We start from the raw sequence: 14,556 nt of genomic DNA, 5'->3' as shown, positions 1-14,556 counted from the left end.
TTAATGTGGTCAAATTGGTTCATAAAAACTAACGTTGCGGCCAGGTGAGTTATTTCTTACCACTACAAGGCTGTGCTGCAAACGCGGCACAGCCATGAAGGTCATGGTAGATAGATACTGTATCGGCCGGCTCTGCTCATTGGAGCGATGCATCAACGCGGCCGCCATTTAAGTCAAACTCTGGATACTCCTATTGTATGTCCGTCTATTAAGGAAGGAGCGCTCTCCGTAATTAAAATCATCATGACTTGCTGAATTTTCAACCAATCTTAATGTGGCTTGGTTTGGTAGTATGATAAAGGATTGGTCAAATAAATTAAATAAGCCCTTTCAAACCAAAACACTTTCTTACTTAGTAACAGTAATGCTCACAAAGCATAACAAGATCTGTCTCCATATTTCTCGCAGTGGAGTTATTATGGCAAGTTGCTCCTACCCATATGGCAGCAACGTTGACGCACACTTGCCATTTGGGGCAAATATTCCGTCGTAGCCCGCAGTTCACCCCCCGATTGTAATGAAGAAAAAATGGACAGTAGATGGCTCAGACCCTCATGACCCTAGTGGCCGACTGGCCGTGCACTTCACACGTAACGATATAAAGCCTGATTTATACTTATTACACTTATTTACGCTGAGCACAGCAAAGTATAAATCGAGGGTGTAAGAGCGCCAAAGGCAAGGACAGTTTGAGGTCTCTACGTCAGGTGATTTGGAAATGATTATGCGGTGTAGACTTACGTCCACCTTGCTGGGGCAGTCTGGGTACCGGGGGTCTTTAGGAATATCACACTGGCCTGATGCTCCATCCCTAACTGACAGAGAGAAAGACAGCATTATGAGTTAAAGTCTCACCCTATAACACTGCACACAGTACTGTACGTTAAAGAATCCACTCATGTATAACAAACAGTAGCTTTAGGATCAGAAAACACGGTAGCCTTCGCTACTTTGTCCTTAAGTGCTGTGGGAAGTGTGAGATATAGTACCACAGATCTTTGACAGGCTTTTTCTTAGCTGCTTTATCCATTTGAGAACTTTAAAATAAGTTCTTCTTCATTATTATTATTATCTTCACTATTTTCAGATTCCATTTGAAAGCAATACGATCTGCACTTTCATAATCTGCAAAATACTGAACAACGAGCGTGCCCTTTCACATTTGCTTAAAGTAATGCTCTACATAATGAGAAGTAAAGTGCAAATAGAAATAGATAATGAATAATATTAACGCATCAGGTTACCTACCCTGCAAATACCTTGACCTGTGTGAATGTACGATATACAATTATACAATTCATCATTATGCAACAATATTAGGATAATTCACCTAAGCTCATTAAGGTCCCCCAGTGTTTTTTGCTCCTCTAGTCTACATATATCTCTTACAGTATAGGTGAACTAAGCTGATCAACTGTTGTTCAGCTTAGCAATCTGTTGTTGCTATCTACAAGCTCACAAGGTTGTGAGCTTGTAGATAGCCAAATGGTTGCCCCAAAATAGGGAACACTAACTTCGATAAGGCTCATGTGGTTAAATGGACATATATGAAAGGAGCCATGAGCACACAATATAAGTACTGTACAGACATGTCATTTAGAATAATTAAAACAATGGGAGGGGGTGTTGTTGTGGTGCATTAGGTTTCACAAGAAAAAGCTGATTCGCTGTGAGCCTTGAACAGCCACTCAACCACAGACTTCAGTTCAGATTTCAAGTGATTTAGAGGACTAATTAAAAACACTCAGATTTCATTTTCGGTTGTTGTTTTACTTTCTGTGTAAATAAATGCCTAAGAAACAGTTTGAACAGGTTAATACTCGTCTGAACCGCCTGCAGGATGTCTTTCTGTTGTTCAGAATTACAGCAGCATTCGGTCGTTAAGGCGGTGGGGGTTCATTAGGTATGTTCTGGGGCCAGTTAACAAGCTCATCTAAAAGCCCGGCCTGCCCTGCGACCCAGCAAGGGTGCTGGATACACAATGCCATATGGGCGTGATTAATGAAATAATCATTAGATTTTTCACTCTACCGTGCTTCCTTCTCTCCACTGATCTCCTGCCCGACTGCTTTCTCTCAATACCTCTGCCACCCTCTTCTTCATACTTTTATCTTTGAACCCCCTGCATCTCCTTTTCTCTCTCTTTCGCCTTCCCTTCGTCCATTCTCCTCACTATCCGGCACTTGGCGGCCTAATTAAAAGGAGCGGCTGCTGTCCCTTCCACTGGCGTGCTGCCAAGCCTCACTGAGCACAATCACAGGCGACAAATTAGCAGCCATTCTGCTCGATTACCATAATAATGACAGCGCTCGCACTAAAGGGCGCCAAAGCTTGACATTGTCAAAACGTAGCCCGGGATTAGTCACGCTGGTAGCAAACATAGGGAATATCTTTCCAACAAAGTTGCTTTATTTGATGATTTCAGGGGGATTATTTCATTGGTGAAAGCGCCTGTGTCTCTCTTGACAAGACATCATGTTCTAAACGTGTCACTGCTTTTAAACGCAGTGCCGCTCAGCAACGCATTGAATATGTCATCTCTGTCTGATGCATAGGATGGACTAAATGGATTGTATTTAATGAATGCAATTTCATACAAGTGCCCAATAAAGACGTTGAGAGCAAAGGCTAATAGATAAAAGCGGACAGGCTCAGATCCTATTAACAAGACAGTAATTCATATACGGTAAGCAGGCATTTAACATCACGCAGTGTAGTGTTTATGATAAGACAGTGACAAAGCACTGTGGTGATGATGCAGCGGAGGAGTGTTGCAATTCCACCACATGACATGAAGGGAGGATTATGTGAATGGTAATATGGCAGAGAGAAACATCCGTCATGTTCTATATGATTAAATAACAAATGCTAAGGCCAAGCATATAACCTCATGTTCAATGTATTCTGGAGTCAGACTAAACAGCCACATACTGTATATGTACTGTACTGTAGTAAGCCCATGGGGACTTGTTTCCATTGTGGTCCAATTCATCAACAGATCATAGAATATTAAAGATGGATTTGTCTATGGAGTTAACATTACTCTAAGGTCATACAGTATTCACACCAGAAAGCTTTACTGCGATTAAAACGAATCTTGCTGCAAATTAAGTGTGCTTTGTTCGGCAGGTGTGAAGTCTCATTCGAATCCTAATGCGCATCAAATAACAGCATTCTACTTCGACCAAAAACAGAGGTTTCACTTCGCTTCCAATCGCACGATTCGGTGCAGGTGTGAATGCAATCCGCAGCAAAGGAAATGAAGCAAACAATGTGACAGGTGAATGATGAGGAAACACAGTTGGAGACGGAGAAGGCATATTTCACTCAGCGCAAAGATGTCCCGTTACCGTGGATATACATGGTCGAATGAGGAGACCGAAGCCCTGATCGAAAAATGAGGACGAGTACCGGTACATTAATCAACACTCTGCAGTGTAGCCTACAGAATATTCTGTCTGTCTGTCTGTCTGTCTGTCTGTCTGTGCGTAAACATGGAGTGCTGTCACTGTCAATGTGTGGGGAGTAGGGACTTTCTTCATCTCGATAAACTTGTAAACATTTTTCGCTGCTGTCTGCACTCAGTGCGCTCAGCATGCCTCTATGCCCAAAAGAACAGTGCGTGCTTAGAGGGAGAGAGAGAGGGGGAGAGGGGGGGAGAGAGAGATAGAGAGAGAGAGGTCCAGTCCCTGACAGCACGACAGCCAAATTTAATTATTTTACTATAATTACGAGTATAATTTATGGGTAAAATCTTAACACCATAGATTTCACTGTGTAGTTTATGAATTGAACACATTGATAAAGGTCCCTGCTGCGTTTCCAATTGCAGCGGATGACAGCACAGTGTGAAGGCAAACGCAGCAAATTAAATATGCAGAATGGGCCATTCGCATCGAGTCTACCAAAGTATATACAGTAGGTGTGAATGTGACCTAGTACACCCCCAGGTTATAATATTCAAATATGTCTTCCCTGTGTATTAATTATTTCTTCCTGAAAGCTGAAAGCCTTTGAGTCAAAAGGCCCAGTCGAAATACACCACTTTTAGTGTCATCATAACCATAAGCCCTCCCCCATTAACAGGGTGAGGCTTAAGTTCAGGTGGGTGTTGCTATGGTGAAAACAAGGTATACGTAATGAACTGGTGGGTGTGGCCACATAACGGCACTCCATCTTTAACACATTAACACATGTCATTAAAAATGTCAATGTCCAGTCATTATTTAGTCACAAGATCTTGTTAATTTAATACTTTTCATTGGTTCAATATAAAACCCACAGACACTCTAGTCTAAAGCTTTCACTTAAAAAAAAAAATAGCAGATCTACAAGCTCTTACATGTTACATGTTGTAGATCGGCTTTTCCTTTGTAGTATGACATAGTGAAAACACAAAAGGTTGATAAATGAAATACAAGGTTTCTGCTCAACAGCAACAGAGTGTGTGTGTGTGTGTGTGTGTGTGTGTGTGTGCGCGCGCGTGTGCGTGCGTGCGTGCACGAGTCTTGAGGCGTAAAATGAGTTTGAAATGGATAGGGCTAAACTAAAGGCCTATCAAGACAAGAAGCACTGAAGCATTGCGACTAAATGGTGTTCTTTGTGTAATCAGGATGTATGCGTGCGTGCGTGTGTTGCTCAAACTCTACCTCTATTACTGGCCATGCTGCGCTGGAGAATCTGCTCCACCCTCATGGCCATATCAGACATGTTCTGTGCTATGGCCTGGATCCTCTCCACTAGACCCATAGGCTGCATCCTGAACGAACACACACCACACACCACACACCACACACACACACACGACATTGAATTTGTGCAGTTTCAAACAGGTAAACTTCACAGAACATTTTGGAACCAAGCCTCTGACAGAACAGCAGACTTTATTTATTCCAGTCTTGGCTTCCCTCCTACAGCGTTTGACCCGTTTTCATTTTGGCTTTGTCGTGTTTTTTCTTCCTGGACACATTGAAGTACATTGAACTAAGTGAAGGAAATGCTAATTGTGTGGAACTCGGTTGGAGCGTGAAATAGAAAAAGCTCTTAAACACCGGCAGACAATTTATGTGTCGAGATAAAGAAAAGTGACTCGGCACACTGAAGCGAATCCCCAAGAGAAATGAGAAGCGAGTGCAATTAGGTTGTTAACTGCATTTGACTTTTGAAGGCCTGAAAGCAAAAGATAGACAGTTGGATGTAGTAGACTTGACATACATTTCAACTGTAACAAAATCGACAAAACATTGCAGCTAAAGGTCATAAAAATGCTTTTAGCCTAAGATCCCCCCCTAAAAATGTTCCCCGTCAGAGCAGACATTGAGTAATGAATTGAGTAATAAATGTGGCTATACCTAGTGCTGCTAATACGAAGTGCAAACACATTGTTTTTAAATGATGCAATGGAAGCAATGGAATGATTGAATGAGCTAATCTTGACGTTAAAATTAAGCTCATTTGCATATAAATCTACAGACAAAAACAGCCTGTCCAGAAGATATGAACATAAACAAAGGGTTGTAGAGGCATGCTGATAATAACTCAGCAAACAACTTCAAAGGCATGTTTTTGGGGACTTAACTTTTTGAAAAGGAGTATTGTATGTGACCTTCAACAGTTTTAAGGCCCTTATATGTAAATTATTTTACTGTAGTCATGCCACCCACAGTAATTCATAATCCACCCTCCTGATCTGTGGTACAGTATAGTACAGCAGTAGTTCTCACACCTTTTCCTACCAAGGACCCCCACATTGATATAAATTAATAATAATAATTTAAATAAATTATGCAAAATATTCCAATATTTTCAAGATATATCTGCTATCTTTGAACAGCCACATTTAACTGGGAACCCCCTGGAAACCCCTCAAGGACCCCTGGGGGTCCCCAGACCCCACTTTGCGAACTTTGCGAAGTTCTTGAGGACTGCCATGCGACTACACCACCTTGGTGTGTCGCTTTCAATTTGCTGCTTCAGCGATACAGAGAGCATTGAGGGACTGATCATTGCTCCTCCTGATAGATGCATGGAGATGAGGTTTAAAAATAATGGAGTATACATTACGTTTAACCCATTAAAACGAGTAAGCATCCATGTCTTACTGTCTAGTAGATATTAGCTATACACCGTATATAGCACGTTGGCTGGGTATTCAAAAATAGCAGATTTACAAGATCGTAGCGTGTCACATGGACATGCAACACGGACTTTCATTGACTCTCACACATTGCTGTGCTCATAATGAATCAACCTGACATTTTTTATTACTGAATTCTGGTCTAGGAGAGGTTATTCATGCATTAAAGAGCAAGAAGCCAACCTAATTACTTTTTAAACAGTATACCAGGTTGGCAAACTTTCTCCTGACTGCTGATCTCAAACTGTCTGTGTCTAGGGTCAGTCCAGCAGCTAGACTTATTAAACGTGTTTTATCACCCAGCGAAGGCAGAATGAAGCCAAGGAATACTGATAGACATTTTATCATCATTACATTTTTGTAATAATGTTTCACATTTAGGTCCTTAATAGGCCCATTGTACCCTTGTTAGACACACAATTTAATGTTATTGCATCCCAGGGGGGTCCCCACAGGTTTTTGAGGGGTCCCCAATGATAGTGAATTGTCAATTTATGGACTTTTAAGACTTTTCAATACCTAAAAAAAGGAAAAAGAAAAAGACCATTACTGCATCAAAAGTAATCAACAAACTTTATTAAAAAAAAAGGTCAAATAATAAGAAAGAGGCAAGAATTGTGAAAATAGCCAATGGTAAACCAATTGGAGGGTCATTATAAAAAAAAAATCTGTCACAAACAGAAGGTTGAGAACCACTTAAATTAAATTCAGTCATACAGTGGAACCATAATGGTAAAAAGTACTGTATCATGTACTGAGCATTTTCAAAGGTAGCTTCTATTGTTCTTAAGAGGAGATTTTTCAGTGAAGTGTGAGGAAGAGGGCCAGAGGTAAGCGTAAAGGAACAGTGATGTCCAAGAGAGCAAAGCACAGAGGTGTCAGAAACAGACTGCTGCAAGAGGGAGACATTCCTCTCAAACCCTGAGCTAGTGTGTGCGTGTGTGTGTGTGTGTGTGTGTGTGCGCGAGAAAAGGGTCTGTTGCCATGGAGACCACAGATCACACTGCACCGGGGTGGTACAGTAGCTTTGACTTGTCCGGCACTGACCGGCAAGAGTGGTACCCACCCCCCCCCTAGCCCCCCTCCCACACACACACACACACACACACACACACACACACACACACACAAATTCCTATCTCCTCCTATAAACTGCTTCATTCAGTAAAGCCTCAGTTATACTTCGTTAATTAAACTAGCCGTTCTACAAGCTCAGAACGAACGTGGCACAGCGTGATTGGCAATTTCCAGCACACAACACTGACGCATCTAAATGAGACGACCGGGCTACACCAAGCACGTTTGTGTGTGCCTGTGTGTGGAATGTATTGCGTGCGTATATGGCGCGTTTGTTAAGATCCAACATATGTCAATGAAACCGGCTACACCTGGATACGCATGCTCTAAAAATAGGATTGGGTCTAAACTTTACGTGCGTACTATGCCCCCACACGCACGTATATTGTCTCCCAAATGCAGACAGTGGAGCAAATCTGTGCACGCCCACAGATTTGGTGTATAGCCAGGAACGTTTTGCACACGCATTATCTTCGCAGACTGCGCATACTGTAAGTCAAACGCACACGCGCTCGGTGTACTGTAGCTTGGCCGTTAAGCTGTCCGAGGAATATGTTTGTGTCAAGGATATATGATTCACACTGGATCAACACTGGATTACATGAAAAGGATTTCTGTCCACAACATTGGCACCTCTCCACAGGGGTGCCCCAGTTATCTGCACACAGCCCCACATGATGTCTATTGGCGCCCGTAAAGGGTAATTCAGAAGGCTGCAATGTTACAATGCTTAAATTGCATTAGATTGCAATAGAATTGCTTACATTTCATTAGAATGCTTAATGCCATTAAGGCTATTTTTGGCTCATGCCACCGCTCTACAATGATCTATAAATCAGGCTTAAAGCAGTTTTGTCTCGTCATAAATCTTTGGTCTTTATAGGCTTTGGGCGAAGGAAATATGTATTCTCTCATCATGGAATCCTGGCTCATTAAAATGTACCATGTATGCGAGGATCCACCAAAACCAATATCTGGGAGGGAACTGGCTCTTGGTGACAAGTTCCAGATTTGGCATGGTGTTAGGTATGGGCATAAGGTTTTTCAAAAACAACACCGCAAACAAGTTGGGTGGTCGGTTTGCCATAACTCCAATACAGCGATATTGAGGGGGCAGAAAACAGCCCGGTCACGTGGTTCATGTACTCGCACGAGCCTATAGACTCCAATGTATTCCGAAAACGTCAGGTTATCCCCGTGCTCAATAGAAGTCTATGTAGAAGAGCCGCCATTGGACTGGCCCCATTAAGTGAACGGAGTTTGTGTAACTCTGTCTTACTCTATGGCTCTGGGTATGGTTTAAAGCAATTGTGGACACCATCTATCTATAAATGCACCACGTCTCTGTCTGTGTGTACACACAGTACCAATAATTCAAATTCGACACACGCAGTGCCCGGTGTCGAGTCGGTCGGACCCACGTCCAGAACCGCCCCAAAAAGGCCTCTGCCCAGTGGCCATATATGGAGCTGGCCTGACATCATTCTGACGTCTGCATAGACTCCATATTTGCATAGGCCAGTGCCCAACGGGCACAGCTGTAGAGGCTCCAACCAGTCTTGAAAATGATGCTTTCCAGAAGTTGTAGTTTTTCCTAAATGTTTTGTAGGTTATTTATATTTAGCCTACCCAATAGTAACACAATCCATTGAAATCTCTATCAATTTTTGGGGGTTTCAATGTACTGACTGATCTAATATTGGATTCATTGCGAATCAACCACTAGGGGGCACGCCTAACTGGTTTCTGTGTTTTTTGAAAACCTTATGCAGTGGTTTTTGCATCGTTCTCAAGTAGACCAGTGGCCGACGAGCACATAAAACTTATTTTCACTGTGTTCCTTTGAGAGGACCACAATGAGGATCCGTGACGCAGGATTATTAATCCCACCACCGTTCTGTTAGATCCACCTAAACATGTGTCTCATGCCTCCCGGACAGGCATATAGTTTTACTGAGGTTAGTGTTAAGCATAGTTCCAAAAAAAGAAAACTGACAATCACAGCAACTACTGTACTGGCCAAACACAGCGGGGCTTTCCTGTGTAGCCTACCTGTCCAGTGCGGAACTGAGCTCGTCCAGCCTGTGGGAGTCTGTGGTGTTGCCGACTTTAGACAGTGCATCCATCCTCTTCATAATCACCTCCAGCATGTCACTGATTTTCCTCAGTACCCCGCGAGACTCTGGCCCACCAAGCACTAAAATAAAAACACACAAGGGTATTACAAAAATACAGTAGTCATCACAATATAGGCCACACGGATAACAAAACGGCAAAGAAGATTTTGCTGTCTGAGAAAAGAAATGTGAAAGGGTAAGAAAATATGTGGAAACCTGTTGAGAAAGCAACTAATCCTTATTTGAAAGGGAAAATGATCCCATTAAATTGTTTTGTTAAATGACAAAACTGCAAAAGGTTGCACCTGAAAACCCTCATCCCCCTCTCTCTAGTATAGTAATCTTTATTTTGAATGTGCACTTTGTCCCCTTGAAAATGTTAAATATATAAACTGCACAAGGTTACATTTGAAAACCACCACCATATTTCAGTTTAGTTTTACTGTAGATATCAACATTGTAGTGTCTCTGATTTCTTGAACTTCATTGCTAAAGTAATGACTCACAGGGTGCCAGTACTCAACACAAACAGGAAAGGGACAAATGAGTACGACAGTGCTGCCGCTTTCATTGTTGCTGCCTTCTCCGCTGGCTCCAATTACTCTAAATGTGCTGGGAGAAATTGTGAATGTACAGTGCTGTTACTAGTGTCCTTTTTTTATTTTATTGATCCCTGTGGGGAAATATTATGAGCAGTGTGCAGCCCGAGGAACAGTTAGGCATTCGGACACTTCAACGGCAGCACTGGGAGAAGCCAGAGATCAAACCTGCAGCTGTACAGTATCTCCTAAACCAACCAATTGCCACCCCACATTAAATTGATCTTTGCCACCTGTACCAACTTATAGGGACAGTGCATAGGGGGGAGTTTTGCTCAGAACGGGTTATTCTGGTTCAGAAACATTCCCAAACACATGTACAGTATGCTCTGCTCTCTACCCGTCCTCAAACGAGCATGACAGTGTAAATAAATAATAATGGTCAGATTGCATACAGACAGATCTGCGTCGTGGTCACGGACACGGTAGACCGTCCATAACACTGCTGTTTATTTATTTACTGCGGAGAGAACACATGTTTGACTCTCCCTGGTTCCATAAGGATATGTCCACATTCTCGTCTTCTCGTCAAATAAGATGTAAACATTGAGAACTGTTTTGACGCGAGGGGAGGGGAGGCGGCTATCAGATCAGAACACCCAAACATTTTCTAACGGCGAAAAATAATAATACCACTGTCGATCCAGAGCCACAGAGTTGTGACAAGTCAAAGATAGGAGAGATGAAAGATGGTGTACTGCAGTTCAGTTTAGTTCAGTTCTTATTGGCTTTTTACACAAAATGAGCGTGTGATGCTTTCTGTGGATGTGATTTCTTTCATGCCGTTTCTTCTGATGGTTCTGGTGACAAAAGACAACAACCGGGACATTGGTGCTGCTAGCTGTGTACGTCTGTATGTCGCCCATGTCTATATTAGACACAAGTATAATGGATTCCATCTTTTTGGCTGTTGAAAGCCAAATCGCCCCTCAGGGACATTATAGGCTTTTCTCTTTTTCACTTCACCAGAGTCATAGTGAATCAGAAAAAGGCTCAATTTATGCTTCATCGCACAACTGTGTTGCTCAACAAAGATTATGCATTTCCAGCTGAATAAATGCCCTTATACAGCTAGGCTGATATTTTTGAGGGGCGATAACCCCTCTTATGTCCAGCTTTTGGTGATTGTGTGGTGAAAATATCAACGGTGCAACCGGTGCAATGCACTGGGGCCCAGCCCCCAAGGGGCACATGAAGGGGGAAGAAGAAAAGAAGAAAAAGTCAAGGCGACGGTGAAAAGTCTGGGTACCGAGGCTACTCGGTCGCATCAAGACTAACACCAAGGATTCATCAATCATCAGTGATGTCACTGACTGACTGGTTTATAAACAGCTTCAAGTCTGTATACTTCTGTATACAGATATACTTCTGCATCATTGGCCAGTCCTTCTTAGTATCTTTACCGTAGCCTTCAGCTTTAAGCACGTGTTTATGATCAGCTGTCACAATGCTCAGCTGTAGACTATTTTGTCACGTTCTGTGTTCGCGCTAATGAAAGACGGGATTCTTATTTCATGTCAAGTACAACTATCAGAAGATGTAACCCAGGTAAAGTAATCTGTCAGTATACAAGTTTAACTAAAGTATGTCATTTTTGTTAGCCTGCAGGCCTGCAATTCTCCATTCATTGTCAATGGCATTTAATGTTTGTATAGGAACAAAAATGGCCGATTTGCTCAGATGTAAATTCTCTATTCATTGTCGATGAGAATTTAACAAAAATTTGCGTATAGAGACCAGGAGATTACTGCATGTTTTTTGTGACCTAGGGTAGGTACCTAGGGGACAGAGGACATGGGGAGAACATGCAAACTCACACAGAGGCCCTTTCGCCATCCCCACCTATAGGTAGGTATATGGGCCCTTTCGCCATCCCCACCTATAGGTAGGTATATGGGCCCTTTCGCCATCCCCACCTATAGGTAGGTATATGGGCCCTTTCGCCATCCCCACCTATAGGTAGGTATATGGGCCCTTTCGCCATCCCCACCTATAGGTAGGTATATGGGTATATGGGCACTGATGACGCAGCATCCCCGGCAGGAATCGAACACAGGACTTTCTACCTGTGAGGTGACAGTGCTACGGACTGCGCCACTGTGCCCACTTCATATAGCCTTTTGATATTAAACAAATACGTTCTATAGAAGTTGTACTGTTTGTTACCGCAAGCAGTGTTTTATGTATACACAGCGCGCGCACACACACACACACACACACACACACACACACACACACACACACACACACACACACACACACACACACACACACACACACACACACACACACACACACACACACACACACCCCCCCCACCCCTTGGAGGAAGTTCTTTGTGGACTGAACAATTGGTAGCAGGCAACAATAGGAACAAAAAATGATGGGGTACTGTGAGTGAAATAAAGCACCGCCTCTGTGTTCCCTCATCAATCACATTAAGCTTTTAGAAACTGCATTGCGCAGACTCACGTTCCTCCCCCTCACAGTCATAGTTCATTTGTCACTGTCTGAGAGAAAGTATCAGAAAAGAAAGACCGAAGAAACGCACAAAAGGGACCAATTCAGAACCTAGTGCTTAATCAAGGGAAAGCATCCATGATTAGGGAAAAATCCATCTGTCTGTGCAGGTGACCAACTCATCCTATTGTGTGTGTGTGTGTGTGTGTGTGTGTGTGTGTGTGTGTGTGTGTGTGTGTGTGTGTGTGTGTGTGTGTGCGTGTAAGGGGTTAGGAGAGGACACGTATACGTTCTCTGCACTGTCTGCAGTGCACACATGGATTATGAATGGTTGGCATACACACTGCATCTCAAAAGCTTACTGCAGACTTGTATATCTCCAAATCACTTTCCTTCATAGCCATGCACCTTTACATTTAATTCTCCCTCACTCCTGAGTCCTGTACCGTCTGTCACCTCAGTCACTGCTGTACCGTCACCTCAGTCACTCCTGTACTGTCACCTCAGTCACTGCTGTACCGTCTGTCACCTCAGTCACTGCTGTACCGTCACCTCAGTCACTCCTGTACTGTCACCTCAGTCACTCCTGTACCGTCTGTCACCTCAGTCACTGCTGTACTGTCACCTCAGTCACTCCTGTACTGTCACCTCAGTCACTGCTGTACCGTCTGTCACCTCAGTCACTGCTGTACTGTCACCTCAGTCACTCCTGTACCGTCTGTCACCTCAGTCACTGCTGTACTGTCACCTCAGTCACTCCTGTACCGTCTGTCACCTCAGTCACTGCTGTACTGTCACCTCAGTCACTCCTGTACTGTCACCTCAGTCACTCCTGTACCGTCTGTCACCTCAGTCACTGCTGTACTGTCACCTCAGTCACTCCTGTACTGTCACCTCAGTCACTCCTGTACCGTCTGTCACCTCAGTCACTGCTGTACTGTCACCTCAGTCACTGCTGTAACGTCACCTCAGTCACTGCTGAACCGTCTGTCACCTCAGTCACTGCTGTACCGTCACCTCAGTCACTGCTGAACCGTCTGTCACCTCAGTCACTGCTGTACCGTCACCTCAGTCACTGCTGAACCGTCACCTCAGTCACTCCTGTACCGTCTGTCACCTCAGTCACTGCTGTACCGTCACCTCAGTCACTCCTGTACCGTCTGTCACCTCAGTCACTGCTGTACCGTCTGTCACCTCAGTCACTCCTGTACCGTCTGTCACCTCAGTCACTGCTGTACCGTCACCTCAGTCATTGCTTGTGTTGTCAATTCAACTGGTCTCCAGAGCACCCATGCCCTCCGTCTGAATAAATCAAACCTATATAAACACCTTCCCCAGTCAGACATAAAGACAGCGGCAAACTGAGCGGGATTATTGAACAATAACGTTGTATAAATTAAAGGACACGCATAAGTAAAACCTACTTTACCTGCACAACCAGTCATTGTGGCCTATGGATATTGTCCAATAAAACCCACCAAAAGTAATCCGTTATTCAAATCCCTCTAAAAACAAAACTATTTACAACTGTATGCGCATCTACCACTATGCGTTCACCATGAGGCATATGGTACAATGGTCCCTTCCACCGGAAAGGGCCCCGCCGTGGTTTAGTCTTGAGAGCGCACTTTGTGCTCCTCTGACGCCTATTGAATAAAATAAAATAAACTATGCGCAAACAATCATTGGCCAGAAAACATGTTTAGGGATTTTGCCAAGATCGCCAGCTTGAAGGAAATGTACTCGGAGTGCCTGCCAAGTTGTGGAGATGCTCGCTCTATTGTATAGTTGCTGCATTGGACAAACACAGCCTCAAGGCATACATGTGGGAAGAAGAACACACATTTCTTCTCAATAACATTTCTCTCGCATGCTGTGCTCATAAATCACCATTACAGGGAGCTAACTTAGTTCCTACACAGCACAATTTCAGAACTGTGCTTTATATATGTTTGCAATCAACCGTTCATCAGCCATTCCCTTGGGACACGTTGGCTAATGCATTTTTCGCAGGCTGGCGGCAGTCCGGCATGCTGACAGTATTGCAGCAAGGGCTGATACTATCTATGTGCTAATGTGGAGCTGCCTATGTGTCATTCCTCATCTGCTGGTTAATAAAGGGCCCATTTAACAACAGCTAATCTCCTTTAACGACGCTCATTCGGAA

General features: G+C 43.5%; 2 protein-coding genes across 2 annotated transcripts in view; both read right to left on the bottom strand.

Moving 5' to 3' along the window:
• The window catches only part of LOC308323678 (large ribosomal subunit protein uL30-like), a 192,497-nt gene that overhangs the window by 53,933 nt on the left and 124,008 nt on the right, over window positions 1–14,556 (bottom strand). The window lies entirely within an intron of this gene.
• Window positions 1–14,556, bottom strand: part of mgat5b (alpha-1,6-mannosylglycoprotein 6-beta-N-acetylglucosaminyltransferase B) — a gene marked incomplete at both ends in the record, with an annotated part of 70,824 nt that overhangs the window by 44,788 nt on the left and 11,480 nt on the right. Inside the window, 3 exons of the mRNA XM_080775432.1 lie at window positions 742–815; window positions 4,650–4,759; window positions 9,266–9,410. Of these exons, the coding sequence (XP_080631558.1) occupies window positions 742–815; window positions 4,650–4,759; window positions 9,266–9,410 (329 nt within the window). The remainder of the gene's footprint in view (window positions 1–741; window positions 816–4,649; window positions 4,760–9,265; window positions 9,411–14,556) is intronic.

Source organism: Protomyctophum bolini (genome assembly GCF_963924005.1).
Source record: "Protomyctophum bolini genome assembly, chromosome: 11".
In the NCBI taxonomy this organism is placed as follows: domain Eukaryota; kingdom Metazoa; phylum Chordata; class Actinopteri; order Myctophiformes; family Myctophidae; genus Protomyctophum; species Protomyctophum bolini.
This window is presented reverse-complemented; position numbering and strand designations above follow the sequence as displayed.